The sequence below is a fragment of the Sinohyriopsis cumingii genome, chromosome 5, assembly GCF_028554795.1.
Source record: "Sinohyriopsis cumingii isolate HCF-2022 chromosome 5, ASM2855479v2, whole genome shotgun sequence".
Taxonomy (NCBI): domain Eukaryota; kingdom Metazoa; phylum Mollusca; class Bivalvia; order Unionida; family Unionidae; genus Sinohyriopsis; species Sinohyriopsis cumingii.
The window spans coordinates 150,659,846-150,683,892 of NC_142965.1; the positions used below are offsets into that span (position 1 = coordinate 150,659,846).

The following is a 24,047-nucleotide window of genomic DNA, read 5'->3' on the forward strand; positions in this document are numbered from 1 at the left end:
AATTGGGGTTCACCAGCTGTGTAGACGAGAAATGATGGTATAGCAGCGGCTACCAAAGTCAACACAGGCCTACTTCCAAAAGAGGTCTATTTTCTTTCTTCTTCGCAAGAGTTTGTTCCGGTACCAGTACCATCGCCACCTTCTCCTTCTTTAATACACGTTGAGGATTTTAAACAGAGACAGAAAGAAGAAATGGATATATTTTTACAACAGCAGAAAGCGGCAGAACAAGCTTTTCTCCTTCAACAGCAAAAGCAAAAGAGAGAAGCAAATTCCACAAAGAAGCAGCGGAGAAAAAACAAGGTAAAATCACTAACAAAGAAAAAAGCCAACTGTCTGGCAACACATTTTACAAATATGAGTAGTAACAACAACCATACAAAAATTTTTCAAGATCACTGACAAACAATAGAATTAAAACACCCCAGTCATTTACTGATCTTGGCCCCAAACAGTCACCATTAAATGAAAACTTCACACTAGCCGAGTGGACAGCTGCACTAGTAAAAAAAAACAAAAAAAAACCAAGCATATCCTGGGGAAGATCAACTTGGCTATGAAATTTATAAACACATCCCCAAACATATGACCAAATTAATACTAGACCTCCTCAACACTATCTGGCAAAATGGTAAAATCCCCAAGAAGTGGAAAACTGTTATCATCATCCCTTTACCTAAGCCAGGCAAAGATCCAACTGACATCAATGCATATAGGTCTATATCACTAACCGATAACATCTGTAAGCTAATGGAAACAATGAGTAACAATAGATTCAAATACCACCTGAAAAACAATAACCTTATATCTGAAAATCAAAGCGACTTTCGCAACAAAACGTCCACCTTAGATCAGCTTTTTAGACTTGAAGCTTAAAGTATCAAACTAGCATTCAATGCCAAGCGCAAGTGCGACTGACATTGAATAGCAGTATTTCTAGACTTGGAAAAAGCATTTGATCTAGTATGGACAAAGGGTCTAATTGCAAAACTAGACCTATACGGAATCACTGGCCGCATGCAAAATTGGATATCAGAATTCCTGACAGATCGTAAAATAAATATTAAAGTAGGGGATCAATATTCAGACATGCACAACTTACAAAATGGAACACCACAAAGTAGCATGCTTAGCCCTACACTTTTTAATATCACGATTAACGATCTAGATAAAGTAATCAACCAAATACAATTTGACCTATTCCAATTTGCTGATGACAGCGGGATATGAAAAGCAGGAAATCCCTGCAGCCTAAAAGTTCATAGAGCACATTCAAGATAGCCTAAACTTGATAGACCGGAGGGCTGATAAATGGGGTTTAAAAATCTCAAACACTAAAAGAGAAGCGATGGTGTTCTCCCCACATTATCGAACATAGACTACCCAAAGCTATACCTACAAGGGAAATTTCACCAAGGTAACCAAATTCCTAGGAATGTACCTCGATGAAAACCTTACATGGAAACACCACATTAAGAGCTCACCTGCAAAAGTAAAACTGATCTAAACCTACTAAGCAACGTCAAGGGAACTACGTGGGGGCCAATCAAGAAATCCTTTTAACATTATACAAGTCACATATAAGATCCAAACTTGATTACGGATGCCAAGTATATGCATCAGCGAAACAAAGAACACTTAATAACTAGATTCAATACAATATAAGGCACTAAGAATCTGCACTGGAGCACTAAACTCAACCTCCCTAGAGAAGCTCCAAATTATCACAGGAGAACTACCACTGAAACTAAGAAGAAATGAAAACATATTAAGATATGCACGAATTTCAATTTACAAAACTAACCACCCTACCAGGAAAAGTATCCAACAAAGGCAAGTAACCCCGTGCAGTAGAAAACTAGTACCACAACCACCCAGTGAAAACAAAATGCATGAGCTAACTAAAGATCTTATCATTGTACCTACGCTACAAGCTGAGCAATGTAATTACACATTGGACCAGAGATAACCCAAACTGCAATACAACAGCCCTTATTTATGGCAACAAACTATATCAGACACATGATATAATGACCACATTATTAGCCAAACGTGAGGAAAAATACAGAGGGTACACCTATATATACACCGATGGCTCAAAGATTACAAATCCGAACAAAACTGCACCAGCAATAGTAATACCTGAAACAAACACAGAATTCGGAGCAAGATTACCCGACATCTGTTTCATTTACACAGCCAAATTCTGGGCCATTATGTAAGCCGTAAAATGGCTCCACCTAACAAACATTAAAAAAGCAGTTATCACTAACGACTCTCTTAGTGTCATCACCTCGATTAAATCAAACCACTCTATCACAAGAAGCAACTTTCTGATTGAAACCAATCACTAAATTATACAACTGCTACATAGCAAACAAAAAATAGATTTCATGTGTGGGCCTCCAACATCGGACTAACAGGTAACGATAAAGCAGATCAAGTAGCATCTACATGAACCTAACTCAGTAGCATTATACTACAGCGTCCAAGAATTGTACAGTATTATCAGACTTAAAATTGACAGTAAATGGCAACAACTGTGGGATAGCAGCAAAAAAGGATGCAAGCTATAATCCATACTAAACAAGGTCACAAGACATAACAAACCACAACAACTCGTTAGAATTCAGGACCAGAAACTTATCAATAGGATAATAACAGGCAAAACCAAATTAGCCACCAGCGATAGGAAATCTTTCACATCCACCACAAACTCAAATGGCAAATGCCCACACCAAGAAGATGTATTCAACACCTGCTATAAGTATAGAACTCAAAGAATTAGGTTTAGGACTAAATAACAAAAAATAGGGTCCCCACCGACCTATCCTGAATTCCTTAAAGAACAAACCCTAAATAAGGACACTCATTAACAAAATATCATAGATTTCCTTACTGATATTGTGAAAAATGGTGAGATTTAAACAAAAGATAAATATCTATCAATCAATCGAACTAGCAGTCATGCTAACAAACATAAATAAAATAACGTCACATAAATAAAACAAAAAAGAAACAATTATCAAAACTGGTAGACAGGCTAATAAACTTAAAACTTGGGAACAAATAAGATCAGATGTCTTTGAAATGTCATAGCCACTCGAATAATTGGCAAAGATATCTATCTTATTAAAATAGATTTAGCCTGAAAATAACAATAACAACATAATAATATCTTCATCAATAAAACTAGGAAAATAAATCAAACAATCCTGAAGCCCACACATATGGGGGGGGGGGGGGAGGAGGAGGGAAAGAAAAAAAAAAAATTTACAATTATATTTCATTTTTTATATTTTATTAATTCATTAAAATAAAAAATATGTATTTTTTTAGAAAAAGATAAAGAAAAAAATTATTTTTTAAAAATATAACCCCAACAAAAGATTTTTCATTTTTTTTTTCTCTTTATAACTAATTATTTTCCCAGGGCACCAAAATTGTACAACATAAAATTAAGGACACTAACATCTTTGGTGACTGCAGATTATCTGTAGCACAATCAGCGCTATATCACTAAGGCACAGCATCACCTTCAGGCACAATTTTTTTTATAACCAATTAGAGCACCTAGATAAGCGGTCACTGGTGTGATACTATCCCTAATTAAAACAGCACAGATTATTTCTTCAATATATCTCAAAATTCCGTCAAGACGGAAATTCTGTAACCTTTTGGCAAGGGGGTCAAAAATAAATATCCTGGATACACTAAGGTGCCATCCCGATGCACAGACTCCTCTCTGCCAGAACCTTCTTCCTTGCCACTTCCAGACATAAAATTAATTAATGTGCCAAGCAAATATTAATTACATGAAGTGAGAGGCACTTTTTCATCTCTTCTTGAACAAACAACTAAACCACCCAGGTGTCCTGATGTGATGTCATAGTGGCAACCAATCGCTACTGACGTCACATACTGCTTGGTCAACACCAGGCGCAGTAAATGCAAACTGAATTACCACCTCTAACTCGAGTGAGTGCTGGGACTATCCCCACTTGAGTGCAGCCTTACATCCAGGTCGATAGGGTTTATGAAGCCATTCACATTGACCCAAGACCTGACGGCTCAAATAAATAGTGCCTATTATGCACTGTAATGACTGGGGAATGTGGCACCATTCCGCTCCCCATGACCAATTAAATAGTCTGTTTCGGATATAAAACAGACGTACATGCCTGTATGGGCGATTAATTAAACATGATGATATGAGAGTATGACCATCCATTGTTGACTTATGCTCCTATAAAGATGTATTCAAGGCTAGACAAGCTGAACGAAGCTTACGTGAATTTACACTGTGTCAGGCAAAGCCTGATACCGAAGCCTGAAGAGATAGAGACTGTCCGAATCTTGAAAGTTACCAGAGACCTAATAGAAGAGCTAATCAGAGAGAAAATCAAGACCATGAGGAATATACAGAGAAGTAGATACTTCAGAAGCGGAGAGAACAGCAGCAACAGCAGGAACCAGACAGAGGTTTTGTAGACATTCATGTAGGCATGAAAGAGTTCTCCTTCTCTTTCCGAAGAAGAAGACCTTATCCTGTGGGAAAATCTGTCGGCAGACTGGGACACAATCTTAGACGCACTGTAAACAAAAACAGCCCTTTTTCTGGGTTACCCCAAAACTCTAGAAAAGAGATACTAATTCAATGCTAATATTATGCTAGTAAGTATGTTAGTAAGTTAAAAAAAAGAAGTGTGTCTATAAGCTCTTCTTTTGCTTGACTAAATTGTTAGAAGCGTAACTATAAGCACTTCCATTGCATTTATGCGCTGACATTGCACGGATTAATTCAGCCTTTCTTAACGACCTGAATGTAGGGCTTACATGAGTGGGAATGGACCCAACACACGCTCGTTCCCAAGTAGAAATATTTCAGTCTGCCGTCACTGAGTGAGGTGTCAACCAAAGCAGTATGTGATGCCATTAGCGATAGGTCACCATTATGACATCACAGCTGGACATTCAGGTTTGGAGATGTGGTAATAGTACAAATCTCCATCATCGTACAGAAGTCCGGGAGAGGCAAGGGAGGAGAGGTACCTGGAAACAGACTCAGACAACACAGAACCTTGAAACGCCAGCCTGTACTTAACCAAATCTAGTATAGTTATTTAATGGACATAAATGATACTAATATATCAAGTCTAAAATTTCGAAAATGATTCATTCATTAATAAAGTTGGAATTTTGTGTACAGAGTGTACATAAAGCAGACTAATAAATACCAATTGGCAAAGCCAAAGTAACTTGTACATAGTGTGCATCACGCATAAGACAAACATTTTAGAATAAAACTTTAGTTAGATCAAATTAGGTTATTAAAATAGATTTGATCAAAATGGGTTCTCCAGCCAATATGAAAACGATATAAATTCGACTAGGCAACTTTCAAATCTCTAGAAAAGAGACTATACAAGTAGTCAATTGGTATGAGTGTGGAGTAGTGTGATGATAAACATTCACTCCCTTACTGTTGTGATAGTGAGTATGTGTGTTTGTTTGTATAAGCTCACGTATGTTTGTGTGGATAGTAGATTTTGGGGTTTTCTAAGCATTTGCATACGTTTGTGTGGATAGCATAGATTGTTGTTTTTTCTCCTTCCCGTGTGTGGATACTAAATATCCGGGTTTTCTATAGTATATTTTGGTTTTGTTCTTTCTCCTTCCTGTGTGCGAATAGTAGATATTGTTTTTTTTTTAATAGCATAAAATAGTTTTTTTTCTTCTTTACATGTGTGGACAGTATATTTTGGGTCTGTTTTTTTTCTCCTCCCCCATGTGTGGATAGTAGATATTGGGGTTTTGTGGATAATATTTAGTTTCTTCTTCCCACACGTGGATAGTATATTTTGGGTTTGTTTATTCTCCTTTCTGTGAGTGGATATTATATCTGAGTTTGTTTTTTCTCCTTCCCATGTGTGTAATGGATATTTTCCTTCACGTCCATGCTTGACACATATAAAATAAAAAGCGTTCGCATTTGTGTGGCGGCTATGAATTTACCAGGAAGATTGGGTAAATGATGAGCCATCAACCAAACAAGGACTGATTGTTTGCCTTGGACGGTTTAGAGTAGGGCAGGAGTACTTTGCTGGAAAGCTGTCTTGCTGAACCATGGTTTTTTAAGGCTCCCTTGAGGGATTATTTCAGAGCCCCAGCTGGTACAGTGACGAATCTGCAAGAAGGGGGCATTAAATGCACGCTGCGCGAGCGGACAAAGGGACCCACAGAATTATGGCAGAACAAAGACAGTTGTCCGTCAATACCTACTTTATAACGGGTCTCCACTATAAAACAATAGTGGAGTATTATATTGTTAGTAACAGGAATCTTACTCTGCCATACTCAAGCAACAACATACCAGCTTGGAAGTAGCGGTCCGTTCGTCGATGTGGACCCTCAGGAAAGACCTTTTCAGGTGGAATCAGCGACAAAGGGTCAAAACTGGATGAAGGTGCAGACAAAATTTATATGTATGGATCTTTGGGACATCCAGAATAGATGCCAGAGGAGGAAAAGAAGAAGAAATGAATCATTGAGAAAATGAGGAAATGGTGGAAAAACTGGAGAAGATAGTAGAAGAACCCACAGGCCCTTTTCAGGTCCACTCATATGCTTCAAAAAGATTTACTTTCTTGCCTAAATTATTTTTAGTTGGTTGTATAGTTGCTTGTGTTATATAAGTCTCTGTCCCGCCAAACGTTCTATGTTTTCCCCGCTCTTTGGTCCCGATTGGCGTCACATCACATGTTCCTTCATTGCTGAAACATTATCAATCGTTAGTACCATGACGTCACCTCATATGTTCCATTCCTATAGTCCTTATACAACAACCTCACTTTCCCTTGACGCTAGAAAGTCCCAATATTCCCCATGTTCAATTCCCCTTGTCGCTAGACAGTCCCAGGGCGTGTCTCATTTGGGTGTGGAATGTATTTTCCCATTGAGGCTGTGGTATCCTACTTAACTACTGAGTTCATCACCAGTGACATGTATTTTAATGCATTTGCCTTTTGAAATTATATTAGGAATAATGTTTCCAGTGTTAGTTAACCGTCTTTCCAATGATCACATGGGGCACAGTTGTAAACACTCATATATAAGATGATGTAAAATTTGTATATCATTCTAATTATGAAGCCTCCTAACAAACTGTCGGGATAATTTAAATGGATATAATTGAATTTTCGTACAGAGAGTTGCATTGTCTTAGAATGCTTAACTTCATTGAATAATGTTATTCATAAACGTTGTCATTATTTGTCCCAAAACAAATGAATTTACTGTTACTGTTGTAAATACATTCTGTGGCAGAAGAACAATCAAAACACCTTTACAAAATTATGGATGTATTTGGTTGTGTTTAACGTATGCATATTATCTACTCCCAATAGTGTTTCTTCATGATTTCAAGCAATGCACATAATTATATTTCCGAACGGGCTCATCACTAAATTTCCAAGTTCTGAAAGTTATGAAGAAAACTGATTGCATTTCATGCAATTGTATGCATTACCACTCATAATTATTTATCAAATTAAAGAGCCTTGAAAATTTGAAAGAGAAAATAAAGAAAGAATCTCCACCAGCAAGAATCCTGATGGTAGGTCAGGTTGGAGCGGGGAAGTCAAGTTTCTTCAACACCATCAACTCCATCTTTTCTGACGAGATCACTCATCTAAGTCCATGTGGGAGTGCAGATAGAAGCTTCACTAAAGTGGTAACTTTAAATCTCAAATTTTCAAGGCCTTCTAATCCGCAAAAGATATGAGCATTTACTAACATCTGAAGCTCACTTGCTCGCTGCATCAGTACAATACTTATAACCTCTTTTTCTGTCATTTGCACATACAGTTTCCCAATGATACTGTTTCCGATAATTTCAATCTCCTACTGTAATGTTCTCATTTTTTTGCCATTTCTAACCATACATCATTCCTCTAATCTTCTGCGCTGTTTTTGACTATACCAAAACATTACTTATCGTCTTAAGATAACCTCCCAGTGTCACGTTGTTGTAATTATTGAAATTTCAGTCTTTGGATTTCATTTATTTTCAATAAAGTTAATCGGTTCGTCTTACTATCTGTTGCAAGGAATATAAGTCATTAACCTTGAAAACACGTTTTAAAGGTGTCGATGCAGCCAGCTCAGCCCATGATTCCATGCCATTCAAATAAATCTTCCAAATTGAACAATCTTGGATACATAGTTTCCAGTTTCCAAACATTCCGCACCATAACCTTCTATCTAAATAACATGCTACTGTTTCCAATGTTGCAAAAGACGTTTAAAATACCGCATTTCCTAAGACGCTGTTAGTGGCGCTGTTCATCAGACGAGTAATGATTTTCACAAAGATCAATGGAAATCAGTCAACATAAAAATCAATGAATTTCATCCGGCACACTGTTAATCTACCTTACACATAAACGAAGAGGCTTGCTTTGCTTCCTTTTTTCCCAAATATATGCTTTCTTTCTGTGAATTAGAAAAATAATTGTTACTACTCATATATATAGACATAAACAAAACAAAGCAGAACATACATCGTTAACAATTTGCATTACTGTTAGAAATCAACTTCGTTAGTCTGTTATGCACTTCATCTAGTCAGCATGATATAGAGCATAAAATAAAAAACAACAAAGTTCTTGTTCCTTGCTAATACCAGACATATTTCATATCATGGGTACAAAATCTCATATAATCGACCATGTGATGAAATATATCTGCCATTCACTCTACACGAGCAAATAACCTCTATTTATTATATTATCTTATAAAGGCTTTAAGTAAAATGCAGGTTGCACATAAAGTTAGCTATTTTGACGAACATATTTGTTAACCTGGAAATCAAACTTATTTTTGTGTCCATTGCGGGTGTGACTTTTAACAAAAAGGAATAAGTATGTGCATACGCATTACCAACTCCCATTCCGTGCCTTCTAAATTTATTCTTCTTGACTGAAATTATCTGTTGTTGCACATTTAGCCTCATATTTTTTATTTTGCTGTATGGCATGTATGGCAATTTAATAGGAACCATTTATATCATTTCGTAAAGCTTTTGATCATTGCTCCTGACAGGATAATACACCTGAAAACAGTAATTCACTTCTGAATTGTCATCGATCTCCTCATGGCAAATACCTGTTGCAATGCTAAACACCATGTACAATCCTTTATGTTTGTTATATTGCTGAATGTGTCAAAAGGAAATAATTACAAATTATTGTATAGTAACTTAATAAATGTTTTACTCAGTGTCAACAAGCAAATCAGCTGCATTATATTCTAGATGCCCAATAAAACGAAAAACCTTGAAGGTTCAAACACCCCACATTACTTAGATCTACAATAAACTTTTCCTTTCCGTATGATATTCTTGTTAAAATATATGACGCTGTACTAAGATGGTTTATGTATACTTAAAACCTTCAGTACCAATAAGTGTGGATAAATTTATTTCGTTTGTACCTTAAACCTGAAACTTTACTGAAATACTTTGTAGTTGAAAGCATTTGGTCTATTGCGTTATGAACAGTATTTCCCTTTTTGCATTTTTAGACAGATTAGTGATAATGTAATTCAATAATATCTTTACTTCTCATATATGTTTTATTTATCCCATCAAATTTTGAAGAACACCACCAATTATGAATATTATTGGATAAATTTTATTTCTCTCGAAATATATAAGCCATTGACCTTTTACGTTATAGATGTTTTCAATACTTTCCCACAGTAACTCCAATTAGATGCATTTTATTTCTCTGTTAGTATAATCGATTAACCCCTGTGTTTGGAAAGACTTTTGGGATCACATCTGATTTACTTTACGACGTAAACATTTAAAACGTGAAATGTTTGTTGATTACTCATCATGCCTGCACGTTAATGCAAGTAAATTATGATCACAGGAGTTACAGTTAATATTAACATTTTATCAAGAATTATTTTCCTTTCAGAGGCACAAAATCTAAAGTTCCTACTTGAATTGATGCAGATGTTATGATAAGCTCAAGGGTTGCTTTCATATATTATTACCAATATTTAAGATATTTGAAAGTTGATGACCTAACTAAAATTGTACAGACTTTTAATTAGAATCACAAATTATTTTCCTAGTATGAGCATGAACTTGGATAAAGGATCCAATATTTTATTTGTGGACCGTTACATTTTTGCAAAGGGAAGTAAAACCTGTAAACATTTACATCTGAGAAAGTAGTGTAGTTAAATATACATTATTTAAAAATAAATACAAGTATAATAGTATAAAGGTGTTTCATTCTTGCTAGAATTATGTTGAATATTTCATTCTATATGGTGAGACCGTATTGGATTTCTTTGTAAATAGGTAATCCAAAATGATATATTTGATAGAACTATTAGTTACTAAACTGTTTGTTCTCATACTGTATTTGTCAGTATCGACAATACCAGATTCGACCGAAAGGAAACAGAGAAACTCTGAAATTTCGCCTGTGTGACACGTGTGGCATTGAGGAAAGAGAGGGTCCTAGTCTTGGGGATATAAAGTACCTTCTTGACGGGAATGTGCCAGACGAATATCAGGTTGGTGTACGCCATTAAACACTACCTGGAACATTTACATTGTTGCTTCTACAGCATACGATGACAATTTTTTGAATGCTATTGGTAATACGAGTAGGCTTAACAGAGTAGTTTGGTGTGATAATACCAAAATATAACGCATATTATATACTAAGTGCAAAGTCATCAACTAATGACATAACAAACCGTGATGTAAATATTCAGGGACAATCTGAATTACCAAATGTACTAGAATGGATAGATAAATAGATATAAGGCAGAAAAACGTGACCAAAGAATATGACAATATTCTAAATGGTTGACTATAAAATTGATAAATAGTATAATCCTAGAGACGAGTTTCATATATACGTTATTTTCTTGATTTGTCATCACTCATCTATTCAGATAAATAGCACATTTTTGTATTATTATATGAGCCTGTTTTAAAGGTGCTGAGTTCTAAATTCTAAATTGCAGACATTGCAACTTTTATGATGGAATCTTCAAATCTGTATCTATGATTATGACACTTAAAAATTCTTCAAAAACCTTGCTCTAATGTAAAGATTTTGAATCATCATCTCTCCAACTGATTAATAAGAAATCCAAATAATAAATTTTGTACACAGTCTTTATAAGGCTTCATCAAGTAATACTCATTATTATCCTTTTGCATTCCTCAGTTCAATTGGTCTTCGCCAATAAGTCCAAATATTCGAGGGTTCATAAAACGTCCGGGACTGGTGGATCAGGTTCACTGTGTAGCATTTGTTTTGGATGCAACCGTGGTTGATGTTATGTCTGTCGAAATGTGGAACAAATTTAAGCAAATACAAGAGGAAGTCAGCCAGAGAGGTAATATGTCTGAAACCTATTAACTATTCCGTGCATCAAATGACACACTGTCATCAATTCTCCACTTATAAGTCACTTTATTATATTCAGAAAGACAGTGGAGAAGATATAACATTTATATAAATGTAATTCTAAAGTTACTTCAGGTAAATGACTAGAAAAAAATGTGTATATGTTATACAGGTTATCACTTTTAAATAATGCTCGAGGATTTTATATCTAATTTACGCTTTCTATCAGTCCGTCCTATTTAATGAAAAATGGTAAGATGGTGGATCCCAGTGTTCATTTAGTTCAACAAATAGCTTAAAGTGTTATGAGTCTAATCATGTCATATTTATGAAAAATCATTGTAGTAAACAAAACTGAGAGTGCTGCACAATCAAATATTTGCAATTTAATATAAGGTATATATGTAGGAGAATGTTTCTAGGCCAATAGTATTTTTGTTAAATACCCATGCCCATGTGTGGTTATATACACTGGTATTTCTGTACATGATGATAAGTACAACCAGCTAATTAAATTACGTCATTTGTTTTGGCAATTGCAAAGTTTGTATCAATACACGAAAAATCTGAAGATGGTTCATATTTAAAGCAAAACTGTCCCTATGTCCATGGCCATTAGTATATATTACTGGTAGTGTTGTATTACACATTTATTTTCTCAATCATTCATTCTTGTTTTCATGTCTATGGACCTTGGTATACACAGGCTATGATATGTCTTATTTAACACAAGATCAGTAATAACATGAAACAAAATTATATTCTCTTGCTGAGGTTAACATGAAAGAATCAAGGCTGATATTAAGAGAGAAAGCGAAAGAAAGAGAGAAGGAGTATGCATTTGTCTATATCTTTAATTCGAATAGTTCTGTTACCAAATAACACGGGGGCCCCGAGTGGTCTAAAGTGCTCACTGCTATGCATCGCTTCCATCTCACCTCTGTCTGCGTGGGTTCGAGTCTCGTATTCAGCCAATGTGGTTATGTGATAAAACTTGCCAGTAGCTTCGTGTGGGTCGGTGGTTCTTTCCAGGGGTTTCCCGGGTTCTTCCTCCAACATGAATACTGGCCGCCATGTATAGCCTATCTTGTGCTGAAAATGGCGTTAAACTCTACAACAACAACAACAACCAAATAACATGCATGATAAAAAGTCTATTTGTTAAATTATAAATGTCAGTAAAGCTACACTGTGATATATTATAAATGAATGCAGACGATAACATTGACATAAAAATCGTTATCCTTTATTCAACTGCCAAATTACCCTGTAAGTTCAATATAACACGAAGAACACAAAACAGAATGAAAACAAGGTTATAAAATCACTTGAGAAACCTTTAACATTTTTAGATAATAAATAGCCTATACCTGCAGATAAATCCAGTGAGCAATATGCAAGTACGAATCGCATTCTCTTTTATTTTATCAAGATAAACAAATAGATGTTGACTGAAACAAAATCGTCATCAGCATAATTTACCATGAAATGTTAAGCTATTCTTGCTGCTTTCAAAAACTATCAAAGTTTACAATTATTGTTTCATCAGCCATTGATACTAAACAAGTTGCAAATCAAATTATTCCACTTTATTTGAAATAGATTACAACAGACTACCCAACTGTATCAGGACTTATACCTAAGAAAATTGTTTTCAAGAAAGCACTTTGCAAATAATAATTTAGTCAGAGATTGGACAATATAGAAGTGTGGGAGAGAAATAGGAAGTACTATACAAACTAATGAATTGATGAAGAAAATATTCTAAACAGTTTCAACCGCTGTTAGTAGTTAAGTAGGGCACCCTAGCGACAATGGGAATTAGCATTACAGACCCCCCCCTCCGTCACTCTAGCGACAATGGAAATTTAACATGGGGAAAAATCATGGGTCACTCTAGCGACAAGGGAAATTAACATGGGAATAAATCGTGTGTCTGTTGAGCGACAAGGGAAATTAAGATGGGGAAAATTGTTGGGTCATTCTAGCGACAAGGGGAATTTAACATGGAACTATAGTGTGGGTCTGTCTAGCGACAAGGGAAATTAACATGGGAATAGAGTGTGGATCTGTCTAAGGACAATGGGAATTTAACATGGGGAATAGATCGTGGGACTGTCTAGGGACAATGGGAAATTTAACATTACGGAAACCCCTAGGGGATATAGCCTCAAGGGAATTTAACATATGGAAATTGAACATGGTGGGTCTGTATAGCGTCAAGGGGAATTGAACATGGTGGGATTGTTTAGGGACAATGATGGTAGAGGATCAAACACAACAGAGACAGAGACATATATACACTAGTACAAGCGTGAGATTTATATATAAAGCATTACCAAGACCTGAAATCTTGCTGGGGTGTTCAAAAATTTGCATAATTGTAATGGTGCTATAAATAACTATAATCAAGGAAATGCTCAACGACAAAATAGATGTGACTAAAAGTAACGCTAAAATGACGAAATTGTCCCAGAATTTAAAGGAAAATAAACATATTCCCGAAAATTAAGTAACAATGGTTTAGACTAAAATGGATAAAATTAGTAACTACTTACAAAATCAACTTGTGTGACGAACGTGGATAAACACCCATGTATCCATTTATAGCTATAATCAGCTAAAATTCATATGAAATCCCACTATCTATTTATACTACAACTTGTGGGTTATTCCTTTGGAAAACCCCACTATCTTTTTATAGTCTCAGCTTGAGTGACGTTCCTGTTTATGAACTCTAGTACATATGTATAGCTACAACCTGTGGAAATCCCCAAGTCCATATTTACAGTCTTAAAATTTCCAGCGTCAGTGACGTCACTGTACTGAACACTAGGGGATAAATGTCAACAGTGTTGCAAGCGGCTGACCTGAATACGCGCTAGTGTAGGTAGGTAGGTTGAATGTATTTGATAGGGATAAATGGAGTTTTATAGTGACAAACAGAGACCAGTACACACACACACACACACACACACACACACACACAAATACGCACACCACAGAGGGAAGAAGAAAAAACAAATCCAAAATATACTATTCACACAGGGAAGAGGAAAAACCCAACAAATATACTATCCAGACGTTCTTACACACACACACACACACACACACACACACACACACAACAGATCGAAGAATAAACCAAAATTAAAATATAGTATCCATACAAACGTACGCTAACGCGTACAAACCCCAAATATACTATCCATACAAACGTACGCGAACGCATACAAACCCCAAATATACTATCCACACAACGTCGCTAACGCATACAAACCCCAAATATACTATCCACACAAACGTACGCGAATGCATACAAACCCCAAATATACTATCCATAGAAACTTACGCGAACGCATAGAGACCCCGAATATACTATCCACACCATGTCGCTAACGCATACAAACCCCAAATATACTATCCACACTTGGGAGGAAGAAGAAAAAAAAAACAACCAAATATACGATCTACACAACGTACACACACACACACACACACACACACACACACACACACACACACACACACACACACATACACTACAGAGTAAAGAAGAAAACCATTATACACTATTCACACGGAGTGAAGAAATAACCCTTTATATATACTATCAACAGAGAGTGAAGAAAATAACCCATTATATTCCATCAACACAGAGTGAAGAAGAAAAGAGTTTTTTGAAAGCACCTGCAATGACCAACTCTGCCAAACACCTTCACCCCACCCCCCCACTCCCAACACTACAAAATCCATTTAACCCGTTATTTTATGGCATCAGTGTGTGATTTAGGAAACATCAAGACACAAAATGACGGATGAATAGACTGACTATTGTTTACCAACTTGCATGCCTAAAGAGCGTGCGTGAAGGAAAACATCCTTCCATTTCAATTCTAACTAAAACATGATCCAGAGGGATAGAGAGAGGTGAAAGAGCACAATTTCATAAAGTGTGAGTAAAAACAAAACACGCCATCCTTATTATACAATGTCAAGACCAAGAGACACTTACGTTTTCTTTCTGGTCTATTCTCTTTTAGAAGGTAGTATGAAATTTCACATCAGGGCCAACGCATCGGCTCACATTGTCAATTTTTCCATTTCCATGTCTTCACTGACACCAGTTCTTCCTCATCTTCAATTTCTTCTTCTTGTGAATCCCTCTTCTCTTTTCGTCTTGTTTTTGTTTCTTCTCTTTTCTCGTAGGGCACTCTGAATCCCAATGTTCTTTCTCCTGACAACGATATTAGTTATCTTGACTTTTGTCTCTCTTTCTTAGACGAAGCAGGTATTCTGAAGACAAATATCCATTTACCTTTGCAGATATAGCAAACTTCATCAGCACTTACACACTTTCGTATGACTCTCATCAAATCAACGACCAAAAGAGTAAGTTTTGTTGCCACTTTCGCCTGTGAATTATGCTTTCGTATGACTTTTAGCATATATTTGACCAGCAGGTCGATCTCTGCTGACTCTTCCATCTTCTTGATCGTTTGAGAGTGGAATGAATACTCTGACGTTAAGACACTTTCCCTATGTACAGGGACCTGCTGCGTATGAAACCTAGTCAAATGTAATTTTGCAACAAGATGAAACGATTTCATTGAGAAAGTAAAAGGCAATGACGTGCCGTGTCGCCTCACACAAGAGCTGAAGTGTTAGCTCAGATCCGTGTCAGCGATTTCGAAGACGACATAACTGAGCTTTAATCAATGTTCTCCACCTATGCCACAAAACCACGAGTCCTGCTTCACGCCAAAAGAAATTTCGTTCAGTCCGTAAAATATAGTATCACATCTGAGAAACGCAAAAACGAACTTCCAGAAAACTGAGAACGACGGCTTACACCTACAACGTGAAATGTATGAGTTCAAGTAGTGCGTAAAACTTAGTCAAATTAAATTTTTATAGTCAAGACGAAACGATCTCTTTTCGAAGAAAAAAGCAGACACCAAGCGACAATGGCGATCCGTGTCACACAACACTTTTCAAAATGTGTATTATTAGAGGTTTGTTCTAGCGATCTGCACGGTTAAATTAAATGTTGATGTATTTTGCAATAAGACGGACACAATTTCCATGGGATCGCCCATGGTACCATTGTTCGTGCATTAGTTTAATTTTTTTAAATATTTTTTTATATAAATCGCCTATAGGATAGACCCAGTAAAGCATCGCCATTCTCGTCACTGTGTGAATAGCTACTCAAGTCAATTCGAAGTGAACGCGGTAAGAAAATAAGTATAGCCAATGAAATGGCTTACAACGGGTGATGCATTGTTTTGTTCTAAGACTATGTGGCATAATAATCCCTACGCTCTTGCGTTGTTACCACTACAGTGCAGACAGACTGGAATGTGAACTTACAAGACCTCTTTGTGTATTTTACCATTTCTTCTTACCACATCAAAATACTGAACGTCACAGTATTGGTTCGCGTTTTCAAGCAGACCATTTTTTTTATATCTCACTTAAACATTTTAACATAAACACTCACACTCACATCGGTAGAGTCAGAACAGATGTGTTACAGTATTGAGGGGCATGTTATCTTTTTTATCAAACTAATAAATTTGGGGTTTGTATAAAGTAAAGAACCGAAAGTACAGTGAAACTCAAGGATGATGACCCAATCTGTCTGTCTATTGATGCGTGTATTTACTTAAGAAGAAATATGACCTCTAATAATAAAAAACCTGAAAAAATCTGACAATTTTTTTGATATCTTACTTAAACATTTTAACATAAACACTCACACTCACATCGGTAGAGTCAGAACAGACTGTTACAGTATTGAGGGGCATGTTATCTTTTTTTTTCTTCAAACTAATAAATTTGGGGTTTGTATGAAGTAAAGAACCTAAAGTACAGTGAAACTCAAAGATGATGACCCAATCTGTCTGTCTATTGATGCGTGTATTTTCTTAAGAAGAAATATGACCTCTAAAACACAAAGAGATACGGCAAGCATGATTAGAATAAACACAACGATATTTTCCTTCACGCCCGTGTAATTTAGAGTTTCAATCCTCTTTCCAGACAAACTTGGTCTCATTTTGTAGGGCTTGAAATAAAAAAAAACTGAAAAATCTTAAGCACTTTGCTATAGAGAATTTCATCAACAGACTAAACAACATAAATACCGTTACAACACCAGAAATCCTTAAATCTTCTATCAAAAAGAAATGCATCAAAAAATTAAAGATTAAAGATAACTAACCAATGAAACCGAATTTAACAAAGGCAATGACATGTGAAGAAATGTCTCTCACTTTGGAAAGGTAGGCGAATGTAATCTGTCATGCACCATCAACTTGAACAAATTATAAACAGAGAGAAATCTGAATTCAAAATTCATTTTTTTTAAAAAATTGTTTCGTTTCTTTTTTCTTTTTTTGGAACAAATCTAAGCACTAATATAGAGTGGAAAAGGGAAAATGCACATACAAGCTTTGATATTTCTAAAACAAAATGAGGGGATATTCCTAACGTTCATAATCACCTATATATGCTTGGACTTGTCTGTGACTTATTCACAAAACAAGATGTACATATTTCTGGTCAGGCTGCAAGTGTGTGCGTGTTTTTGAAAATGGTAAAAATTGGATATACAATTTTCTCGTGACACTTGTAAAGTGAAGAGTCTGTGCAAGTGTCAAAAGCCAACGTCATATAAGTTTTGTATTTTGTACTGCTTGTAAAGATTTCCACTTTAGAAAATGTGAAGTATCACAAGTTATTATCACAAACAGAAGTGGAACATAGGGGCTTGCAAGAAAGAAAATAACCCAGACAGTTGGTGTCATCAAGAGTGCTAGAGACGGTACCCGAACTTGCTTGCTTGCTTACTTGAATTAAAGTGATTTTCGCTCCAATGGAGCATGTATCACTGATTTAATCACGCACCGCGTGATTTTTAATTACTCCCGGGGAAGGAAAGAGAGCCTCATCCCCCAGGCTTTTATGTACTCACAGACTACTTTTAAATTTAGCCACTCAAGGTTTAGGACTAACTAGTCCTTAACAACCTGACGGAAAGGCTTTAAACATGAGTGGGAATAGTCTCACCACACACTCATTTTTCTTAGTTGGTTTGAAATGCCTCAGGTGTCAACCCAAGCAGTATGTAAAGCCCGCTACGTTTGGTCGGTAGCGATAACGTCACATTAGGACACATGGGCGTGTGGCAGGTGGAAATCGTTCCACATTCTGCCACGTGTACGATGTCCGAGGGTGGTAAAGGAGGAGAAAAGGTGCTCAGCAAGCCAGCGATGGATGTTAAGTACTCCCCAAAACGCCAGCCCGTACTTATTTCAAATCAAGTCGTGTCACCAAAAAAGAAGACGTGTACGACATCGAAGACAGTCCCACGATCTATTCCTCATGTCAAATTTCCCATTGTCCCTAGACAGTCCCACGATCTATTCCCCATGTTAAATTCCCATTGTCCTTAGACAGATCCACACTCTATTCCCATGTTAATTTCCCTTGTCGCTAGACAGACCCACACTATAGTTCCATGTTAAATTCCCCTTGTCGCTAGAGTGACCCAACAATTTTCCCCATCTTAATTTCCCTTGTCGCTCAACAGACCAACGATTTATTCCCATGTTAATTTCCCTTGTCGCTAGAGTGACCCATGATTTTTCCCCATGTTAAATTTCCATTGTCGCTAGAGTGACGGAGGGGGGAGGGGGTCTGTAATGATAATTCCCATTGTCGTTAGGGTGCCCCACTTAACTACTGCTGTTTCTGCAGCTAGGATGGATGGAAATGGAATAGTTATTGTTTTAATACTGATAGTTATTGTCATAAAATAAGTACAGGAACATTTGCAAGTTATGTTGATGTAGTAATGTCTGCTGTCAGCAAGCTGAACAATCTCAGATGCATGAAAAGCAGAACAATCAGTGAAACTGAGATCAATAATGAGTAGTTTAATTTGATCATCAGTGAGTACAGCAGGTAAAATAATAATAAGCACGTAGTCATATAGAAAACAAGCAATACAGAAAGCAAAGATGTCAGAGACATACCAAGGGTAATAAAGGAAAGATGGAAAGATACCTTTTACAGAGAGACATTTATTTTAGTAAATCAATAATTTAGTTGAAAACTAATATAGCTTGGGAAATTACTTTCCCCGATGGGTATTACAATATATCGATGAACTAAAAAAATATATTTTACGACATAACCAACAGAAAGAAACAGGAACTGCTTCAATGAAAACAATGACAGCAAAGAAAGTACAAATTCTGACTCTTTGAAACTCAACTCGCACACTATATAAGGTGTGTATAATGGACATTTTCCTCACTCATGTGGGTTATCGCTTTATATCCATCTCGACTTTACCTCCGCAGAAATCGTGACTGCTGTGCAACTGTCTCTCTGTGGAATCATTGTTCGACAAACTCCTCAAGGCCCCTTATCGCTTCAAGTGAGTGCAGCTATGAATTATTGACCAGTGATTGATTGCGAGTCTGCCTGCAGCTGCATTAGCACATGCTTATCTGCTGTTGTTGATATCATAGTAATCTAAGAATTCATTGGCTCAGCATGCCTGATTCTTAAAGAAGAATCGAAGATTTCATAGATTAAAATCCACAGCTGCAGAATTATAACTATGATTGATGCAAAAATGGATAAAATTATTGTTGGGGAGCGTGCAAATTAATGCTTTCAGATTTAAGTTCACATTAGAGCATGGAGTTGGAGTGAAATACATGTATTTGCCAGCTCTGTTAAGTTCACGTATTAGTGGTACTTCTCCTGTTTTTGGGACCACTCCGGTAGCCTAAGTAGTTAGAGCGTCCGCCTCATGCGGGAGGTTGCGGGTTCGAACTCTGGTCATGATATACCGATGACTTATTAAAATGGCACTGGCACTCAGCATTAAGAGGTTAATGCTAGGACCGGTCTGCCTGCTGTCACTATAATGTGACTGGATGCTGGGACATGATGTTACATGTCTGCAATATGATGTCCAGTACTAGACATCACTATAAACTGCCACACCGCAGACAGTGATATGACTAAAAATATGTTAAAACTACATCAGAAATCTAATCACACACACACACACATACACATGTTTTTAGGTGATTTGCGTGACCTAGTAGGTTAGTGTATCTCACTCTTAATCATGACATTCCAGATTCGAATCATGCCTGTGGAAGAAATCCCATAACTGAGTGACTGTCAATCTCGGGTTTGCTTGCACTAAAAATTGAAGTCATATGAAAGTCAAAATGAATGTCAGATCTGACAATGCACCATCAGTGTCAATTACACTATCTAATAGTCAGGTATAATTAGTTATGAGGTACGTTTGTCTGAAACTACATTCAAACCTTCAAGGACATTATTCGCACCTTAACAGCTCATCTGGGGCTTTAAATTCACATTATCTGAATTAACACTGATTAGTAACACATCTGCTGACCGTAAGAAATTAGTTTTCAACAACTTAAGATACCAACGTGCATATTGATCTCATAAATATATTATCGACATGACCATCCCTTTTATTAGCGAATATTATATTAAATGATTAAAGTGAATATTATATAACTGTGTCACTGTTTGATATGTACTGTATCATTAAAGAATTTACGTCCGTGGCCAATGCATGAGCTAAATTGTTTGACAAATTGTGCATTTGTGTTGCTTCATGAAACAATATAATCACTATTTGACCTGAATTCATCATATCCATTTGCTAAAGAAGCCCCTGAATGCTCTATGAGTTTTAAATCTGAAGCACACTAAAAACATGAACCACTTAGAGATCGCGTTTGAGCGTGCGTGTCAGAAACTTGGCCATGATTACAACAAGAAGCATGGAAAATCATTTAGTCAATACAGTGAGTGAACAAGTGCGGATTTTGTTATATTGTTGTCAGATGCGACATAGCAAAGGATGTACCCCAGCAGACACTCAATTAAAGTACTTGTTAAATTACTTGAAGTGATAGCAAAATTGATCCGGCAACAGCTTGCCTCGCCCGAAAACATTACCATGACCAACAATGGCATTAATGAGATTTACGATGGAACTTATGATCAATCTGTGAAGGAGAGTTTAGCTCTGATTAACATATTCGTGAACATTAATACATCACAGTTGCGTACAGAGGAGCCGTGCATGGCTCTTGTAATCTGAAGTTACGATTTTGCCCAAGCAAGATAAGAATTCCTGTTACATGTGCTATATTACATGTGCAGGTATGATCGACACCTGATTACGCAAGTGGTTTAAAATGCAGTAATAAGTTCCATTTTGAATAGTATGAACATATATATGACGTTTCGAATGAAGCAAATGCAGTTCATTGATTCAAGGCAGTTTATGTATTCCTTAATGGATCATCTTTTCAATAACATTACAACAATCATTTTAAAAATCACTTACATTATATTGGTGCTAATGATGCAAAGTTTAAGTTGCTCACCCGCAAAAGAATCTGTCTGTTTAAATTGAATACATGAGAGACTGGGACAAGTTTTCTGAAACTCAGTTGCCACCGGTTGCTGCCTTTTACTCATTGCTGCCCCATGAGGGCAAATCGTTGACTATGTGCACGTAAACGTTTAGTCCATGTTTGGTTGTCAAAACCTAATTGATAGCCACGATCAGTCTTTTAACACTGACACAGACACAGACAAGTACAACAACAACAGTGACCACCTGCTAGAAATAGAAAGGCTATAAATCCCACACATGGTTTTCTGCATACCAGTGAGCATTTGCAGACTATTCCAGAGACACAGTTGTAGAGGGCACTATGTTTGTTGTTCGTGTTGGACTTGTTTATGCATGTTATTATTCCAAGATAAAACCACCTCTAGGTGACAGCATACGGATGTTGTACACTGTTACGGACTAGTTGCTGATGCACATTACCACAGATGTAAAACTACGTGGATATAGACACATCATCCTCTCGCACGACTAGGTCAGTAGCATGATGTCATCCTCCTTTCAGCTCCCTAGGAGCATGCAAATACATAACCATATTGTTCTCAACTAAGTCTAACTTTTTTGGCTACAACAGTAAAGCACCTCGTGAGGTCGTGACGGTCTTCAGCAGAATCGAGTCAGCTGGTCTTATACTCAACACACGTGTTTTCATTGTTCAATGCAGCTATGACCTGGCAAAGCTGTATCACCAATATTCAAGACAACACTGGCTTGAATTAATATTTGTGCTCGAATAATATATCCGCATTTTAGCGGTTTAATTGTTCTATGATGGCTTGATCATGATATTCATTGACATGTCAAAGCCAAACTCGCGCATGGCACATTCATCAATGACACAGTAACTGTACGGGCCCGCAATTTTTTTAAACTGGATCTACATGTAGAATCTGAGGCTATGTTAATGTTAACCGTGTATACATGTTGAATACGTTTGCAACATCACCATCTCGGCTTCCTTGCACTTACTAGTATCCGCTGCTGAAATCTATGTAGGTCTATGTGTGTCCATGTAACAGATGATGTGAGAAAAACAAACATCAAACCATCCACTGGAAATCATTCTCTGGGCAGGTAAAATATGACACAGCTCGTGTTTGGACAGCAATCATTGAGCGACCCAGTAGGTCACTGTTGCTGTGCTCACTACCTTTTCAACCACTGCTTCAAGCTTCCTGTAAATGCAGGTATTGCAGTTGATCACGGCATTGTCCGCCCATCAACTATGTCATGTTTTCTGTATCATATTTGTTAAATAGAGGCTTTGCCACCAATTACAATTTTGGCAGTAATGCCTCGTTGATGATCTATCTGAGTGTAATTGCGTTTCATCATGCATGAGAAATTTGTTAGCGTAGATATTTTTGGATGCCTAAGAAACGAGATCATACTGGCAACATGCTGCATCATAGAGGTTTACAGGGTCTTCTCCTGGCATCGGTCAATCACTGTGCAGTCAGGGATCCATTCATGCTTCAAAACTAGCATTTTTATCCAGGATGTGTTTTTCACCACGAAATTTACTCTACAGTGTCCTGGATTGCTTTGTCAATGCAGCAGCGATATAACTGCCAGAACATTTTCTTTTAACCTGAATGTGAGACATGTTTGCCTCCACCAATGGATCTTCAAGGTCTAAACACTTAAGTTTTTACGAATGTAGATATCTTTACTTCACACTAGACAGAAGTTTCAACTATTGTGGCTCAGCTATTACGTGTTCATTGGCGGTACTTGTTTTTGTAGGTGACTGTATGTAATACGTCATCCTGTTGATATGTTCAACAAAAATCGATTTCAACATGTCATCAACTCAAAAGGGAAAAATCACAAAAAATGGGAAAAGCTCCACTTTTTTGTAACTGACTTTCTGTTCAGTCAAGCCGTCACCTCAACTGGCACCTAATAGAACCACTCCCATGTTTGCAAACTCTGTTCGCGTTCTTATGATTGGCTCAGTCGCATTCGGGAAAACTGTTGCCAAATTTGATCACTTGATGGTCATACGAGAGTTCACAGGACTATCAGCCATTCGATGAGATTTTACGAATGCTCTTGAACCTCTGTCATCGAGTGGTGAACATTCAATCCAGTTCTTTTCCTTTAAGCCCCAG

At 36.8% G+C, this 24,047-nt stretch overlaps 1 protein-coding gene across 2 annotated transcripts in view; it reads left to right on the forward strand.

The window, feature by feature from the left end:
* Positions 1-24,047, forward strand: part of LOC149800456 (uncharacterized) — a 62,716-nt gene that overhangs the window by 14,579 nt on the left and 24,090 nt on the right. Inside the window, exons 3-5 of one of the 2 annotated variants that reach the window (XM_089960079.1) lie at positions 7,556-7,732; positions 10,447-10,593; positions 11,259-11,430. In XM_089960079.1, the coding sequence (XP_089816205.1) occupies positions 7,556-7,732; positions 10,447-10,593; positions 11,259-11,430 (496 nt within the window). The remainder of the gene's footprint in view (positions 1-7,555; positions 7,733-10,446; positions 10,594-11,258; positions 11,431-24,047) is intronic. The other variant, XM_089960080.1, reaches the window with a different exon arrangement.